Here is a 19,153-nt window from a genome sequence, read left to right on the forward strand (position 1 = left end):
GATTAGGATTGGGTAGCGTATCCCCAATCGCTATGCTCGGCTTTATTTTGTGTTAAAAATCATGTGATTGAAAACTTGTATTTTGTACGAAAGTCGTAAAACGGCCGATATGGGCCCGGTCTCGTAAAACTCATTTTATTATTGGAACGTGTTAGTTTTAACTAATATAAAATGTTGTGAAAAGCGTTGGTCTAAAAGTGTCGGGAAGCAAGAGATCTTTTTCGCAAAAAAGGAAAAGTTGGACAGGCCGTTTTGGCGCGCCGCGCAGGTCAGTGGTGCGCCGCGCCACTGTGCTGTACAACAATTTATTTATTTATTTTTAATTTGCATATTTCGATTGCATATGGGTTGGGTTGTTACAGTATTACACCCTTCCAAGGTGCGCCTTTCAACATCACGCGGTCACCCACTTGAAATTCGAAATCTTTACGTTTAAGGTCGGCATAACTCTTTTGAAATTTATCCAACATTGAACTTTCGCTTGAACTTAAAGGTGGCGCCGTATTTAAGCTCCCGTCAAAACCATATTGCCAAGCACTCACATTTGAGAACTCTAGAGGAATGAAGGTGCCATCCACGAAACGCTCTTTCCAGTCCAGTGGATTCTCCTCCGATGGTTAATCAGTAAAGCGGACATTGTCGCGGAAAGAGAACCAACCCGTATCAAGCCGTTCAAAAGAAAATATGTTCTTGAACAAATTCACCGTAGGAATAAAATTGTGCGCCCTACACCACATCTGGAAAACAACAAGGCGGCAGGCGCTATCAGGATCCAGCTGACCCACGCCAATGTTAAAATGAGAAAGCACGCGCAAGATGAAATTAGTGGGCGGAATGCGCATATTTCCCCGCTCAAAAACTACACTATATACGGCTACTTTTCCGCTAGGAGCACGGTTGTCTCGGTCTAAACGACCAGGAACGACGGGCCACAGGGATTTCATGGGGGGATAGCACTTTGAGATATGCCCTACATATTCGGCGGAGATGGATGAAGGAATAGAGCCAACGTTGGGAAAATCAGCACGATAAGTCATGTCAGAAAGAAAAAAGCAAGAAAAGTGGAAAATGAATGAAGAAAGTTCTATTTATAGAAGGGGAAAAGACGGTCATAATGGATCTTGACCGTACACGTGTCAGAGCACAAGCAAAGGAGAGAGAATTTAATGCAACATGACAGGTGATGTGACGGTTGTCACGTCACACCTGTTATGGAATTAATGGCAGTTGAGTTCGACACCATACGCAATACTTGCGAATAATATCGAACTGGGGGGACTTAATGATACGCATACTCGATTGGCTCGTGCTGCGCATCACACTTGCACCATGTGCACATCCTTCGCGCTAAAGCACTTTTTGCGCAAGTAAATATGCGTTAGGGTGCGCCAGGTTGGTAATTGCGCGCTACATAAAGATGACGTGTCCTGTACTTACCACGATTTCTGTACAAGGGCTGACAGCTAGCAAAAAAACAATAGTACTGTTCCCTGGTCCCCTCCACTAAACGACCGGGTAGTGCAGACAAGAAAGCAATATGGAACATGTGGCTCCAATAAGCAAACAGCACTGTAGCTATAAATAACGGACTCGAATCACAAGGCAGGGGGCTGGTTTTTTAAGAAGTTACACACATACCATTTTTAGTATCTACGTACGAACCAGTCGCGCTATCTACATAGCGCCTCTCTTACCCGCGCAACCGGACTCATAGAATTTCACTAGACATTCTGGATATACAGGTAAGGTTCCTTGAACATAAACCCTATTCTCGACGCGAGCCATCGCTGACCGGACTACCCGCCGATGGTGGGTCTACGTTTAACCACCCCTGTTGAGATCCTCATCTCGCAAGGGATTATTCACGGTATTTCGGACAGGAGAGTTAAACTCAATTGACCCTTAAATCCCCTTTCAATGATGTCAAGCATGGATCGAACCCGACCCGATTATTCTATGCTTGATCACATAGTTGGATCTAAGTGTTGTACTATGGGGTTCGTAATTTCGCAGGTTGTGTGTGTTCGTGTTGTAAGGTTGTCTAGTATCGTTGTCATGTTTAAGTTGCCGTAGGCGGTCTCAAAATCGTTGTAACTGCTAGCTTCTGACTAGTTTTCCTTTTTATCTATAAAATTATTTGCCTTTAAAAAAAAAAAAAAAAAAAAAAAACGAATGGTTGTATTTGAAGATAGTCAATATTCGTTGTTCATGTAGATTTTAGGATTTTCTTAAAATGAATTTGTATCATTTATACTTGATTGGATCATTCTATTTTAATTAATTAATAATTTTTTTAGGAAAAAAGATTCATTCCTCTAGTTAAGAATGATGATTATTATTTTCTTCTAAATTTTTCATGTCATAAAGTTTATCTATTACCGTAAATAAGTTTAAAAATGTACTATATGCAGAAGAGTATATATACAAATAAAATTATATAGTATGATTTTTTTTTTCTTTTTAAGACAAACAACTAGTAATTAATTTATCAATTAATAATTTAATTGAAAAAATAAATGGAAAAAACAAAACTTCACAAATTACAAAAAAAATTACAACGCGTACCCTAAATGAAACATGTGTTAACGGACAAGTGTACTTGCTCAAAAGCTCAACACTTCTACACTCCCGCCGCTCACTTGGCATCAGTCACCATTTTTCTTCCTTCTGCATCACCATTGTTCTCAGCTACAACAATGGCGTACTCCTTAAAACCCTGCAACAATCTCTTCATTTCATCACCTACCACACTCAATTCCTCAAAACCCCAACACAAATCTACACATTTCTCATTATTCTCATTCAAACCCTCCAAAATCACCCCACAATTATCATCCTTTTCAACATGCACACCAACTGTTTGTTCAAATGTCAGCTCATCTACACCACCATCCACCAATGCATCTCAAGTACAAAATGTACTGGGTAAACGTACTGACATAAAACAGATTATGATTCTTGGTGCTGGGCCCATTGTAATTGGGCAAGCTTGCGAATTCGATTACTCGGGTACGCAAGCTTGTAAAGCGTTGAAAGAAGAAGGATATGAAATTGTTCTTATTAATTCTAACCCTGCTACTATCATGACTGACCCTGATTTGGCTCATAGGACTTATATTGAACCAATGACACCTGAGTTGGTTGAGCAAGTTATCGAAAAAGAGCGGCCTGATGCGATCCTACCTACGATGGGCGGACAAACTGCGCTTAATCTTGCGGTGGCGTTGGCTGAAAGTGGTGTTCTTGATAAGTATAATGTCGAGTTAATTGGGGCGAAACTTGATGCTATTAAGAAGGCAGAGGATAGGGAGTTGTTTAAGGGTGCTATGAAGAAAATCGGGCTTAAAACTCCACCTTCAGGGATCGGTACAACACTCGATGAATGTATGGAAATTGCTAAAAAGATTGGTGAGTTTCCTTTGATTATTCGGCCTGCTTTTACGTTAGGCGGTTCGGGAGGTGGGATTGCTTATAATAAAGACGAGTTTGAGACGATTTGTAAGTCGGGACTTGCAGCTAGTGTTACATCACAGGTTTTGGTCGAAAAATCTTTGTTAGGATGGAAAGAATATGAGCTTGAAGTTATGAGAGATTTGGCTGATAATGTGGTTATTATATGTTCAATTGAGAATATTGATCCAATGGGTGTGCATACGGGTGATTCGATTACGGTTGCACCTGCTCAAACTTTGACTGATAAAGAGTACCAACGGTTACGCGATTATTCTATTGCGATTATAAGGGAAATTGGTGTCGAATGTGGCGGGTCGAATATACAGTTTGCTGTTAATCCTGAAAACGGTGAGGTTATGGTGATTGAAATGAATCCTAGGGTTTCGAGATCATCAGCACTTGCATCTAAAGCTACTGGTTTTCCAATTGCGAAAATGGCTGCAAAGTTATCTGTTGGGTATTCGTTAGATCAGATTCCTAATGATATAACTAAAAAGACACCTGCGAGTTTTGAACCGTCTATAGATTACGTTGTCACAAAGGCAAGAATCGTTTTCCTTCTCTTTTAAAGATAAATTATCTTACTTGATATATTCGTGATAATATGTTTTTTAATAGTCTATACATTTTGTGGTTATAATCAGAATAAGTAGTTTTTCGTTTACCATTTGATTTTCAGTTTTGTTGTCAAGATTGCAAAAATCGCTACTCGGAGAGAGTATTCGATCGGGACTTTTTAGGGAGTACTCGGCAACTCTTCGGCAACTCTGGGAGTTCTTGGAGAGTACTCGTATGTTGACTTACGACCAAGTTTGACTTTGACCTATTTTGACTGAACTTTGACAAGTTTGATTGGTTTTTCAAGTAATCCCGAATTTTGACCGATTTTCCGAGTAACCTAAGTTTTGACCGAGTACTCGTTGAGTACTTCCGAGTTGCAAAAACTGAGTACTGCCGTGTAATTCCGAGTTCTGCAACATTGTTTGTTGTAATTGGTATCAAAGTGAGTAGCTTTTTGTTGCAGCTGGTATGATACTCATGTATCTAAAGTGAACTATTTGACCTTTTAATTAATACTCTGTACTAATATAATCAGAAACCATATATGTTTCTTTTTTAAATCGATGCAGATACCAAGGTTCGCCTTTGAGAAGTTCCCTGGGTCCCAACCAGTGCTAACAACCCAGATGAAATCTGTTGGAGAATCTATGGCTGTAGGTCAAACATTTCAAGAATCTTTTCAAAAAGCAGTAAGATCCCTCGAATGTGGCTACTCAGGATGGGGTTGTGCACCAATCAAGGAGTTGGACTGGGAGTGGGCCCAGTTAAAATACAGTCTTCGGGTCCCAAATCCCGATCGCATACACGCCGTATATGCTTCAATGAAAAAAGGCATGTCAGTTGATGAAATTCATCAGTTGAGTTTAATAGACAAATGGTTTCTTGCTCAACTTAAGGAATTGTTAGATGTAGAGCAATATGTTTCAACTAAAAAGTTATCTGATCTTACTAAAAGTGAGTTTTATGAAGTTAAGAAGAGAGGATTCAGTGATATACAATTAGCGTATGCTACGAATTCAACAGAAAAAGAAGTTCGGTTAGCGCGGTTGGCTTTAGGAGTTGCTCCAACTTACAAACGTGTTGATACGTGTGCTGCAGAGTTTGAGGCTGACACTCCTTACATGTATTCGTCTTACGATTTTGAGTGTGAATCGGCCCCCACTAAAAAGAGCAAAGTTTTGATTTTGGGTGGTGGACCGAATCGCATTGGTCAGGGGATCGAATTCGATTATTGTTGCTGTCATGCTTCATTTGCCCTCCAGGTTTGTTCATTGCTTCAATTGATTACTATACTTGGATAACTGTTGAGGTGGCAAAATGGTTAAAACAGGTCCTGATTGAAAAACGGGTCATTATTATCAAGGGTTGACTTTGGTTGACCCGCAAACTCATTTTTTCAAGTTTTGAAAATAATTATGCAATTTTTTAAATACAGAATAATATTTTGAAATAGATTCTTTGGTAACATCTTAACACATTTGACCAGTTTGTGGTAAACGTTTATTGCTTGATCCATTCGGACATTTGGCCTGCTTGCGATCAAATACAATCATAATCGACCCATTAATATATGGGGCGTAATTGTTTCCTGTAATTCGATGTTCTCTTTATATCTAGTTAAGCTAATTTACTTTTATCATTTATATAGGAGGCAGGGTATGAAACAATCATGATGAACTCGAATCCTGAGACAGTATCCACTGATTACGATACAAGCGATCGTCTCTACTTTGAACCCCTCACAATTGAAGATGTACTCAATGTTATCGACCTCGAACAGCCGGATGGCATAATCGTGCAGTTCGGAGGCCAAACTCCCTTAAAACTAGCTCTTCCGATCCAACAATATCTCGACGAACACAAACCGGCATCCGCAAGTGGTGGACGGGTTCGTATTTGGGGTACGTCACCCGATTCGATCGATGCTGCTGAAGACCGAGAACGATTCAACGCAATTCTAAAAGAACTTCAAATCGAACAACCAAAGGGGGGAATCGCTAAAAGTGAAGCAGATGCACTTGCAATAGCATCAGAAATCGGATATCCAGTTGTTGTGCGACCTTCATATGTATTAGGTGGCCGGGCTATGGAAATCGTTTACAGTGACGAAAAGCTTGTAACGTATCTCGAAACCGCTGTTAAAGTGGACCCCGATCGTCCAGTTTTGATCGACCGATACTTATCCGATGCTATCGAGATCGATATCGATTCACTTGCAGATGCACATGGTAATGTTGTTATTGGAGGTATCATGGAGCATATAGAACAAGCAGGGGTTCATTCGGGTGATTCCGCTTGCATGATTCCTACAAAAACCGTTTCACCTTCAAATTTAAACACGATTAGATCATGGACAACTAAATTAGCAAAACGATTGAATGTAATCGGTTTAATGAACTGTCAGTACGCGATTACATCATCCGGTGACGTATTTCTTCTAGAAGCTAATCCCCGTGCGTCTCGTACCGTCCCTTTCGTTTCGAAAGCAATCGGATGGCCGTTAGCTAAATACGCTTCGCTCGTTATGTCGGGATTGTCTCTTAATGAATTAGGGTTTACAAACGAAGTTATCCCGAACCATGTTGCGGTTAAAGAAGCCGTTCTTCCATTTGAGAAATTTGCGGGATGCGACGTGTTTTTAGGACCTGAGATGCGTAGCACCGGTGAGGTTATGGGGATTTATACCGATTTCTCGATTGCTTTTGCGAAAGCGCAAATAGCGGCCGGCCAGAAACTGCCGTTATCCGGCACCGTTTTTTTGAGTTTGAATGATTTGACGAAACCACAACTTGGTAAGATTGCTAGGGTTTACTTAGGGTTAGGGTTTACGATTGTTTCGACTTCGGGGACTGCTCGAATTTTGGAACTTGATGGTGTACAGGTGGAGAGGGTGTTGAAGATGCGTGAAGGGCGTCCGCATGCAGGTGATATGATCGCAAACGGACAGATTCATTTGATGGTGATTACGAATTCGAGTGACGATGTTGACCAAATTGATGGTCAACAATTGCGTAGGATGGCGCTTTCATACAAGATTCCGATAATAACGACAGTGGCAGGTGCATTGGCTGCTGCTGAGGCTATTAGAAGTTTGAAAACAAGCAACATTGAGATGGTTGCTCTTCAGGATTACTTTTTGGAATACAGAACACAAATTGGTAAAGTTCCTTTCTTCATCTTTTTTTTTTTTTTTTTTTAATAACAGCAAACACACATACCCAATTACAAATACTTTAGGTGATAGCAAGGATCAGGATTATTATGTATGTACATGTTATGATTAAACTAAGTATTTAAACTGAATTCAATCAATAATCAACCTGAAAGCTTCAATAGATTGGAAGCGATGAAATTGATTACAACTTCAATACAAACTGAGATTCAATTACAGAAAATATGAGAGGGAAAATGTTGATCACAACAGGAATCCAAAACTGAATAACATCCAGTCAAACAAACTATTTAACTAGACCTAACAACTAACAAGAGTTTGTTAAGGTCACGTGCAAGGAGCGTGCCACAATACAGCTATCAACCCACGTGCTGCTCACATGACTAGAGATCTTGACTTTGGTTGACTTCCATTTATCCATAACAATTGCTCCCCCTTCAAACGATTCTTGACCTCAAGAATCCAAATTAAAATCTGGAAATCTCTGCTGGAAATCTTCAATGACCTCCCAAGTTGCATCTTCTGCACTACCATTCTACCATTGCACCAGTAGTGACACAGTAGCTCCATTACCTTTCTTTATGAGTCTTCGATCCAAAATCTTAGCAGGTTCAACTACGAGCAAATCATCTTGATTAACTGTTGGAATCTTGCTCATTTCCACTGGGGGATCACCCTTATGTAGCTTCAACTGAGAAACATGAAAAACTGGGTGAATTCTTGAAGTGTGAGGTAACTGTAACTTGTAAGCCACTTGACCCACTTTGTTAACCACTTCAAAGGGTCCATAATACTTCTGTGACAATTTATTAAAGGTGTTACCCCTTAAAGTGAGTTGTCTATATGGCTGCAACTTCACATAAACCCAATCTCCTACCCCAAAGGACCTTTCAGTTCTCTTTTTGTCTGCATACCACTTCATTCTATCTTTGCCCTGGACAGATGATATCTGAGCATACTTATTGCCTCTTCTCTAGCCAAAAGTGTTCTTTCAACCAAATCCACATTACTAGCACCCTTATTATAATTGACCACATCTTTGGGGCTTTGACCATAAAGAACTTCAAAAGGAGTAGTTCCAATAGCTGTATGAAAATGTGTGTTATACCAATACTCAGCCTGTGACAACCAATTGACCCACTCTTTTGGTTTTTCTCCTGTCATGCATCTCAGATAACACTCCACACTTTTGTTGACTATTTCAGTCTAGCCATCAGTTTGAGGGTGATAGGCTGTAGACAAATGAAGCTTGACCTTCAATTGCTTAAAAAGCTCTTGCCAAAACAAACTCAAGAACACTTTGTCCCTATCACTTACTATTATTTCTGGCAACCCATGAAGCTTATACACATTATCAATGAAGACAGCTGCAACCTGATGAGCAGTAAATGGATGTTTAAGTGGAATGAAATGGCTGTATTTGCTTAATCTATCAACCACCACCAAAATTGCTGTTTTTCCATTAGAAGATGGCAATCCTTCTATAAAATCCATGGATATCTCTGCCCAGACCCTCTGTGGAATAGGTAAAGGCTGCAGCAACCCTGGTGACATAGCTAAATCAGGCTTACATTGCTGGCAAATTTGACAAGCCCTCACATACTGTCTGACATCATGCCTCATACCCTTCCAATAAAAACTTCTTGTTAATCTATGGATAGTGCCATGTACCCCAGAGTGCCCACCAACTGGATCATCATGAAAGTGCTGTATCAATTCAGTTCTTAGGGAACTATTAGCACCTACCACCAACTTATTTTTCCTCCATAATTTGTCATCTCTCCACAAATAATGTTTTGATTTGACTTCTTCATTTTGCAGTTTGGAAATGAATTGTTGCATATTTACATCTTGTGCAACACTTTCAACCACTCTAGCCTCCATGTCACTTGAAATGCTTGAGATGTGAATCTGAAATAATTGACTTCCACCCATTCTCCTAGATAAAGCATCTGCTCCCACATTGTCATTTCCCTTTTTGTAACATATTTCATAATCAAATCCCATAAGCTTGGGCAGCCACTTCATCTGTGTAGGAGTAGTAATTCTTTGGTCCAAAAGATACTTTACGCTCACATGATCAATCTTTATTTTAAAATGAGTATCTAGCAAATACCCTCTCCATTTATCTAAAGCTATAACCACTGCTAAAAATTCCTTCTCATAGGTGGATAATGACCGATGCCTAGGAGCTAGGGTTTTACTCAAGTAGGCTATGGGATGACCATCCTGCTGTAAAATGGCACCAATTCCCACCCCTGATGCATCAGTCTCCACAGTAAACTCCTTTGTAAAATCTGGCAGCTGTAACACAGGGGAGGTTTGCAGAGCTAACTTTAACTTTTCAAAAGCAAGTGTTGCTTCTTCATCCCAGCCAAAAGCATTTTTCTTAAGTAGCCTAGTCAAGGGTTGAGCAATTGAAGCATAGTTCTTCACAAATCTCCTATAATACCCTGTAAGGCCTAAAAATCCCCTCAATTGTTTCAAATTCTTAGGAACTGGCCAAGTAGCTATAGCCTCTATCTTTGAAGGTGCAGTACTAACACCTTGCGCAGTGATCACATGCCCTAAATATTCCACACTATGTGTTGCAAAAACACATTTACTTTTCTTAGCAAACAACACATGTTCCCTCATAGTTTGCAGAATAACCCTTAAGTGTTGCACATGCTCAGTCAAACTATTACTATACACCAATATATCATAAAAAAAAAAACAAGTGTGAATTTCCTTAAGAAAGGCCTGAATACCTCATTCATTAAAGCTTGAAATGTTGAGGGTGCATTGGTGAGACCAAAGGGCATGACCAAGAATTCATAGTGCCCTTCATGTGTTTTGAATGCAGTCTTGGCAATGTCATCTTCATACATTCTTATTTGGTGGTAGCCTGACCTTAAGTCCAACTTTGAAAATATCTTGGACCCCACCAACTCATCTATCAGCTCTTCTATGATTGGAATAGGGAATTTATCCTTAATTGTTTGTTTATTTAATGCTCTGTAATCCACACACATCCTCCAGGATCCATCTTTTTTCTTCACCATAACAATAGGTGCTGCATAAGGGCTCTGACTTGACCTTATGACTCCAGATTCTAGCAACTCATTCACCATTGCCTCAATAGCATCCTTCTGATTTGGTGGATGTCTATAAGGTCTGATGTTAATTGGATGTGTGCCCTCATTTAAAGGAATTTTGTGATCCTTCTGTCTCTGAGGGGGTAACTGTTTTGGCACAGCAAACACATCTGCAAATTCATCCAATAAAGTAGTGATTTCAGCTGGCACTTGTGAGTCTGAATTAAGTGAGATGTTACTGAATTGGCATTCACTGGTAGGGTAGACACATAGCATGAGAGATGACAATTGAGCGTGTGGCATTCTCTTTGCCTCTAGCCATTGTAATTCAGATTTCCTTGTACCTCTTAATTGTACTCTGCTACCCTTATACTTAAATGACATTTTGAGCTCTTCAAAATTCCATTGGATATCACCCAAAGTTTGTAGCCATTGGACTCCTAATACCATTTCACTTCCCCCTAATGGAATGAGTACCATATCACTTGCAAATGTGGCACTATTAATAGTCCAAACCACTTTATCACAGCTATGTGAAGTCAAAAGTTTATTACCACCTGGAACTATCACCTGCATAGGTGTGATTTTACTCAACCTGCACCCTAATTTCTTAGCAGTTTCATAATCAAGAAAATTATGAGTGCTGCCCGAATCTATCAGTATGTGGACCTTACACTTGTTCACTTTGCCATTAACCCTCATGGTTTGATAGTTATTGGTCCCTGTGAGTGCATTTAAAGACAGGTGTGGCTGTGTAAATGACTCATATTCTGCTACCTCAGTAACAACTGCATCATTACTATCAATAACTGGTACCACCTCCTCCACCTCCTCATTGGCCAAAACTTCTAAAGAATACAATTGACCACTGCATTTATGGTTGGGTGAATACTTCTCATCACAATAGAAACACAAATGTTTTGCCCTTTTTTCCTCAATCTCTTTTTGAGTCAACTTTTTATTCACCCTAGAACTAGCATTGTAAGGCACTGCAGGTAAGGCTAGTTGTGTACTTGCAGGTGGTAAGCTAACAGTTTGGGTTGCAGCAGGGGTGTATACATTACCTCTAGTGTTATAAACAGTTCTAGGAGTAGGTAATAATGGTGTATACCTTTTCTTGGCCACTGCCATAGTATCTTCTTGTAATTTGGCCAAAGAATAAGTATCTTCTAAGCTAGTAGGCCTAAACATCCTAACATTGAGCTCAATTTCCTTCTGCAGACCTGCCAAAAACAAACTGATAGGCTGCTGAACACTAATGTCCACCTTATTCAAAAGTTGCTCAAATTCATCATAATAAGCCTCAACTTTGCCAGTTTGCCTCAAATGTTTAAGCTCAGCTAATGGATCTTCCAATGTAGTACCAAAACGTTTTGAAACAGCCTCAACGTAAACATTCCAATCGATCACTTCACCATGTATCCTTGTGTATTGTTGATGCCAATTGAGAGCCTTCTTATACATATGAATAGAAGCAATTCGAACCTTATCATCATCTTCAACCCTATCTACTGTAAAAAACTGATTACAGCGATATATCCATCCTCTGACGTCATCACCGTCGAATTTGGGAAATCGAGTTTAGTGACTCTTGATAGCTGCATCGGACGATTGTGAATCACTTCACCATTATGCAATCGTTGCATATCATTAGAGAGATACTGTTGTTGTGTAACTACGCCATCAATGCGTCCATTCAATTGATGAATCGATTGAGTCAATTCCACAATTGAAGTTCTAATGGCGTCTAATTCATTGCCGTCGCTGCCGTCGGCTGTGTTCCTTGTTGCCATAACCATACCTGAATCAATTGATCAATTGGTCACAGGAATCGAGTCGTGAAATCTGATACCACTGTTATGATTAAACTAAGTATTTAAACTGAATTCAATCAATAATCAACGTGAAAGCTTCAATAGATTGGAAGCGATGAAATTGATTACAACTTCAATACAAACTGAGATTCAATTACAGAAAATATGAGAGGGAAAATGTTGATCACAACAGGAATCCAAAACTGAATAACATCCAGTCAAACAAACTATTTAACTAGACCTAACAACTAACAAGAGTTTGTTAAGGTCACGTGCAAGGAGCATGCCACAATACAGCTATCAACCCACGTGCTGCTCACATGACTAGAGATCTTGACTTTGGTTGACTTCCATTTATCCATAACAATTGCTCCCCCTTCAAACGATTCTTGACCTCAAGAATCCAAATTAAAATCTGGAAATCTCTGCTGGAAATCTTCAATGACCTCCCAAGTTGCATCTTCTGCACTACCATTCTACCATTGCACCAGTAGTGACACAGTAGCTCCATTACCTTTCTTTATGAGTCTTCGATCCAAAATCTTAGCAGGTTCAACTACGAGCAAATCATCTTGATTAACTGTTGGAATCTTGCTCATTTCCACTGGGGGATTACCCTTATGTAACTTCAACTGAGAAACATGAAAAACTGGGTGAATTCTTGAAGTGTGAGGTAACTGTAACTTGTAAGCCACTTGACCCACTTTGTTAACCACTTCAAAGGGTCCATAATACTTCTGTGACAATTTATTAAAGGTGTTACCCCTTAAAGTGAGTTGTCTATATGGCTGCAACTTCACATAAACCCAATCTCCTACCCCAAAGGTCCTTTCAGTTCTCTTTTGTCTGCATACAACTTCATTCTATCTTGTGCCCTGGACAGATGATATCATCTGAGCATACTTATTGCCTCTTCTCTAGCCAAAAGTGTTCTTTCAACCAAATCCACATTACTAGCACCCTTATTATAATTGACCACATCTTTGGGGCTTTGACCATAAAGAACTTCAAAAGGAGTAGTTCCAATAGCTGTATGAAAATGTGTGTTATACCAATACTCAGCCTGTGACAACCAATTGACCCACTCTTTTGGTTTTTCTCCTGTCATGTGTAGTGACCCGAACTTTTCCATGTTTATATATATTAATTGAGATTGATATTTACATGATTAAATGTTTTCAACATGTTAAGCAATCAAACTTGTTAAGACTTGATTAATTGAAATATGTTTCATATAGACAATTGACCACCCAAGTTGATCGGTGATTCACGAACGTTAAAACTTGTAAAAACTATATGATGACATATATATGGATATATATATATATAGTTAACATGATACTATGATAAGAAAACATATCATAAAGTATATTAACAATGAACTACATATGTAAAAACAAGACTACTAACTTAATGATTTTTAAACGAGACATATATGTAACGATTATCGTTGTAAAGACATTTAATGTATATATATCATATTAAGAGATATTCACACATGATAATATCATGATAATATAATAATTTAAAATCTCATTTGATATTATAAACATTGGGTTAACAACATTTAACAAGATCGTTAACCTAAAGGTTTCAAAACAACACTTACATGTAACGACTAACGATGACTTAACGACTCAGTTAAAATGTATATACATGTAGTGTTTTAATATGTATTTATACACTTTTGAAAGACTTCAATACACTTATCAAAATACTTCTACTTAACAAAAATGTTTACAATTACATCCTCGTTCAGTTTCATCAACAATTCTACTCGTATGCACCCGTATTCGTACTCGTACAATACACAGCTTTTAGATGTATGTACTATTGGTATATACACTCCAATGATCAGCTCTTAGCAGCCCATGTGAGTCACCTAACACATGTGGGAACCATCATTTGGCAACTAGCATGAAATATCTCATAAAATTACAAAAATATGAGTAATCATTCATGACTTATTTACATGAAAACAAAATTACATATCCTTTATATCTAATCCATACACCAACGACCAAAAACACCTACAAACACTTTCATTCTTCAATTTTCTTCATCTAATTGATCTCTCTCAAGTTCTATCTTCAAGTTCTAAGTGTTCTTCATAAATTCCAAAAGTTCTAGTTTCATAAAATCAAGAATACTTTCAAGTTTGCTAGCTCACTTCCAATCTTGTAAGGTGATCATCCAACCTCAAGAAATCTTTGTTTCTTACAGTAGGTTATCATTCTAATACAAGGTAATAATCATATTCAAACTTTGGTTCAATTTCTATAACTATAACAATCTTATTTCAAGTGATGATCTTACTTGAACTTGTTTTCGTGTCATGATTCTGCTTCAAGAACTTCGAGCCATCCAAGGATCCATTGAAGCTAGATCCATTTTTCTCTTTTCCAGTAGGTTTATCCAAGGAAATTAAGGTAGTAATGATGTTCATAACATCATTCGATTCATACATATAAAGCTATCTTATTCGAAGGTTTAAACTTGTAATCACTAGAACATAGTTTAGTTAATTCTAAACTTGTTCGCAAACAAAAGTTAATCCTTCTAACTTGACTTTTAAAATCAACTAAACACATGTTCTATATCTATATGATATGCTAACTTAATGATTTAAAACCTGGAAACACGAAAAACACCGTAAAATCGGATTTACGCCGTCGTAGTAACACCGCGGGCTGTTTTGGGTTAGTTAATTAAAAACTATGATAAACTTTGATTTAAAAGTTGTTATTCTGAGAAAATGATTTTTATTATGAACATGAAACTATATCCAAAAATTATGGTTAAACTCAAAGTGGAAGTATGTTTTCTAAAATGGTCATCTAGACGTCGTTCTTTCGACTGAAATGACTACCTTTACAAAAACGACTTGTAACTTATTTTTCCGACTATAAACCTATACTTTTTCTGTTTAGATTCATAAAATAGAGTTCAATATGAAACCATAGCAATTTGATTCACTCAAAACGGATTTAAAATGAAGAAGTTATGGGTAAAACAAGATTGGATAATTTTTCTCATTTTAGCTACGTGAAAATTGGTAACAAATCTATTCCAACCATAACTTAATCAACTTGTATTGTATATTATGTAATCTTGAGATACCATAGACACGTATACAATGTTTCGACCTATCATGTCGACACATCTATATATATTTCGGAACAACCATAGACACTCTATATGTGAATGTTGGAGTTAGCTATACAGGGTTGAGGTTGATTCCAAAATATATATAGTTTGAGTTGTGATCAATACTGAGATACGTATACACTGGATCGTGGATTGATTCAAGATAATATTTATCGATTTATTTCTGTACATCTAACTGTGGACAACTAGTTATAGGTTACTAACGAGGACAGCTGACTTAATAAACTTAAAACATCAAAATATATTAAAAGTGTTGTAAATATATTTTGAACATACTTTAATATATATGTATATATTGTTATAGGTTCGTGAATCAACAGTGGCCAAGTCTTACTTCCCGACGAAGTAAAAATCTGTGAAAGTGAGTTATAGTCCCACTTTTAAAATCTAATATTTTTGGGATGAGAATACATGCAGGTTTTATAAATGATTTACAAAATAGACACAAGTACGTGAAACCACATTCTATGGTTGAATTATCGAAATCGAATATGCCCCTTTTTATTAAGTCTGGTAATCTAAGAATTAGGGAACAGACACCCTAATTGACGCGAATCCTAAAGATAGATCTATTGGGCCTAACAAACCCCATCCAAAGTACCGGATGCTTTAGTACTTCGAAATTTATATCATATCCGAAGGGTGTCCCGGAATGATGGGGATATTCTTATATATGCATCTTGTTATTGTCGGTTACCAGGTGTTCACCATATGAATGATTTTTATCTCTATGTATGGGATGTGTATTGAAATATGAAATCTTGTGGTCTATTGTTACGATTTGATATATATAGGTTAAACCTATAACTCACCAACATTTTTGTTGACGTTTAAAGCATGTTTATTCTCAGGTGAATATTAAGAGCTTCCGCTGTTGCATACTAAAATAAGGACAAGATTTGGAGTCCATGTTTGTATGATATTGTGTAAAAACTGCATTCAAGAAACTGATTTCGATGTAACATATTTGTATTGTAAACCATTATGTAATGGTCGTGTGTAAACAGGATATTTTAGATTATCATTATTTGATAATCTACGTAAAGCTTTTTAAACCTTTATTTATGAAATAAAGGTTATGGTTTGTTTTAAAAAGGAATGCAGTCTTTGAAAAACGTCTCATATAGAGGTCAAAACCTCGCAACGAAATCAATTAATATGGAACGTTTTTAATCAATAAGAACGGGACATTTCAGTTGGTATCAGAGCGTTGGTCTTAGAGAACCAGAAAATTTGCATTAGTGTGTCTTATCGAGTTTGTTAGGATGCATTAGTGAGTCTGGACTTCGACCGTGTTTTCTTTAAAAATGATTGCTTAACATTTTTGTTGGAAACTATATATTTTTAACATATGAATATTATGTGATATATTAATCTCTTAACGTGTTTGATATTATGTGATAGATGTCTACCTCTAGAACAAGTTCCATTGACTCACCTAATAATAATGAAGAGTCAAATGTAAATTGGAATGATTTGTGGACTGATTCACAAGTTCCCGAAGAAGAACCGGAAGAAGAGTCTGAACCGGAAGAAGAATCGGAACCGGAAGAAGAATCGGAACCGGATGAAGAAATAGAACCGGTGGGGGAAATAATAAAACGGTTAAGTAAAAGAAAATCCTCAACCAACCGACCAAAGTTAATTATGGTCAATGGTGTTTCCGCCAAGGAAGCAAAATATTGGGAGGATTACCAATTCTCCGATGAATCGGATTCCGACGAGAATTCCGATGATGTTATAGAAATTACCCCAACTGAATTTAAAAAGGCAAAAGAAAATAATAAGGGAAAGGGCATAAAAATAGAGAAATCTAATTCCAACCCCGATGAACTTTATATGTATCGTCAACCCCCGAAGTCCTTAAGTTGTAACAATGACCCGGGAACCTCTAAACCACCAGGTTTTTCTAAACCAATGTGGACAACGACGGCTCGTATTAGGGGAACATCATATATCCCTAGAAACTTGGCAAAACGAACCAAAACCGAAGAAGAAGAAACGAGCGAGTCGGAATAAGATAGTTGTATTCGTGTGGTGTAATATATGTAATATAGTGTTCTTATGCTTTATGATATATGTAAAAATTGCTTGTATTAATAAGTATTTTTTTTTATGAATCTAACTCTTGTCTATTTTACAGTTTAAAAACACAAAATGGATAGACAACCCAATATTTTAAGAGACCTACCCGGAGACATGATTGATGAAATCTTGTCTAGAGTCGGCCAGAATTCTTCGGCACAACTATTTAAGGCGAGATCAGTTTGTAAGACATTCGAAGAACGTTCCAAGAATGTCTTGGTTTATAAGAGACTTTCGTTTGAAAGATGGGGGATATCACATTGGGAAACTCATAAGTTACGATGTGTTTACTTTGACGCATATATTGCGGGGAACCCAAATGCTATTTTACGCAACGGGTTAAGAAATTATTTTGACTCAATATATCCGAATATTGGACTTCGTGATTTAGAAAAAGCGGCTAACATGCAACATAAAGAAGCATGTTATGCTTACGGATTAGTAATGTTCGCTTCTCACCAAAGTGAGAACAAGAACATCGGGCTACAACTATTAAACAAAACGTTTCCACATGTGACGGAGTCGGTAATTGGGGTAAGAAATGAGGTTTTTAGATTATTACGGGACTGTTGGACATTACGTAACCCTCGTCCCTTTGATGACGTTACAACACGCTGTCTTATCAACGGCCATAACGGTTATGTTGCACAAGACCAAGGATGGGAAGTAGTCCTAGTAAAACCAGAATGCATGACTTGTTTCTGGACGTATGAATTACGTGTCTTTATTGCCTTTGCTGAACGACTTGTGTACTAGCTAGAATTGTCTTCACAACTATCTTGTATCAAAGTTATTGTGTGCTATATTTCATGCTTTATGTAAAATAAGCGGTATTGTAAGTTTGTAAAATATTGTATAAAAATTTGAACGCGAAATATTATTATAATCAGTTTTTCATATAGAATTGTAGTAGTTGAATTGTATATTAGCTACTAAGTATGAACTTAACGGGTAGGTACTACCCGAATTTAAACTTATAAAACGCTAATATGAAGAAAAAGCTTTTATAAATGAGTTCATATTATGCTACGAAATACTATTAACTACTCTTAATATTCTGTATGATTAATTTGTTCCATTTAACTATTTTGAAGGAAATGGCACCGACTACTCGACACACCGTGAATATGAATGAAGAGGAATTCCGTACTTTTCTAGCTTCAAACATAGCCGCAGTACAGGCTGCGCTACATACCAACAATAACCTTGGATCTAGCAGTACAGGAAATCGTGTAGGATGCACCTACAAAGAATTCACTGCCTGCAAACCTTTGGAATTTGATGGAACCGAAGGACCGATCGGATTGAAACGGTGGACCGAGAAGGTTGAATCGGTGTTTGCCATAATAAGTGTACTGAAGAGGACAAAGTGAAGTACGCTACGCATACCTTCACAGGTTCTGCGTTAACATGGTGGAATACCTATCTAGAGCAAGTGGGACAAGATGATGCGTACGCACTACCGTGGTCAGCATTCAAGCACTTGATGAACGAGAAGTACCGTCCCAGAACCGAGGTCAATAAGCTCAAGACAGAACTTAGAGGGTTACGAACCCAAGGATTTGATATTACCACGTACGAAAGACGATTCACAGAATTGTGCCTATTGTGTCCGGGAGCATTCGAAGATGAGGAAGAGAAGATCGATGCGTTTGTGAAAGGATTACCGGAAAGAATCCAAGAAGATATAAGTTCACACGAGCCCGCCTCCATACAACAGGCATGTAGAATGGCTCACAAACTAGTGAACCAGATTGAAGAAAGAATTAAAGAACAGACTGCTGAAGAGGCCAATGTGAAGCAAGTCAAAAGAAAGTGGGAGG

General features: G+C 37.9%; 1 protein-coding gene across 1 annotated transcript in view; it reads left to right on the top strand.

Annotated features, from left to right (window-relative positions):
* Positions 1-2,931: 2,931 nt before the first annotated feature.
* LOC139857373 (carbamoyl phosphate synthase arginine-specific large chain, chloroplastic-like) overlaps positions 2,932-19,153 on the top strand; it is a 28,592-nt gene continuing 12,370 nt past the window's right edge. Inside the window, exons 1-3 of the mRNA XM_071846119.1 lie at positions 2,932-3,995; positions 4,584-5,276; positions 5,663-7,172. Coding sequence (XP_071702220.1) covers positions 2,952-3,995; positions 4,584-5,276; positions 5,663-7,172 — 3,247 coding nt within the window. The 5' untranslated portion in view covers positions 2,932-2,951. The remainder of the gene's footprint in view (positions 3,996-4,583; positions 5,277-5,662; positions 7,173-19,153) is intronic.

The sequence above is a fragment of the Rutidosis leptorrhynchoides genome, chromosome 7 (assembly GCF_046630445.1).
Source record: "Rutidosis leptorrhynchoides isolate AG116_Rl617_1_P2 chromosome 7, CSIRO_AGI_Rlap_v1, whole genome shotgun sequence".
NCBI classification, from domain to species: Eukaryota; Viridiplantae; Streptophyta; class Magnoliopsida; order Asterales; family Asteraceae; genus Rutidosis; species Rutidosis leptorrhynchoides.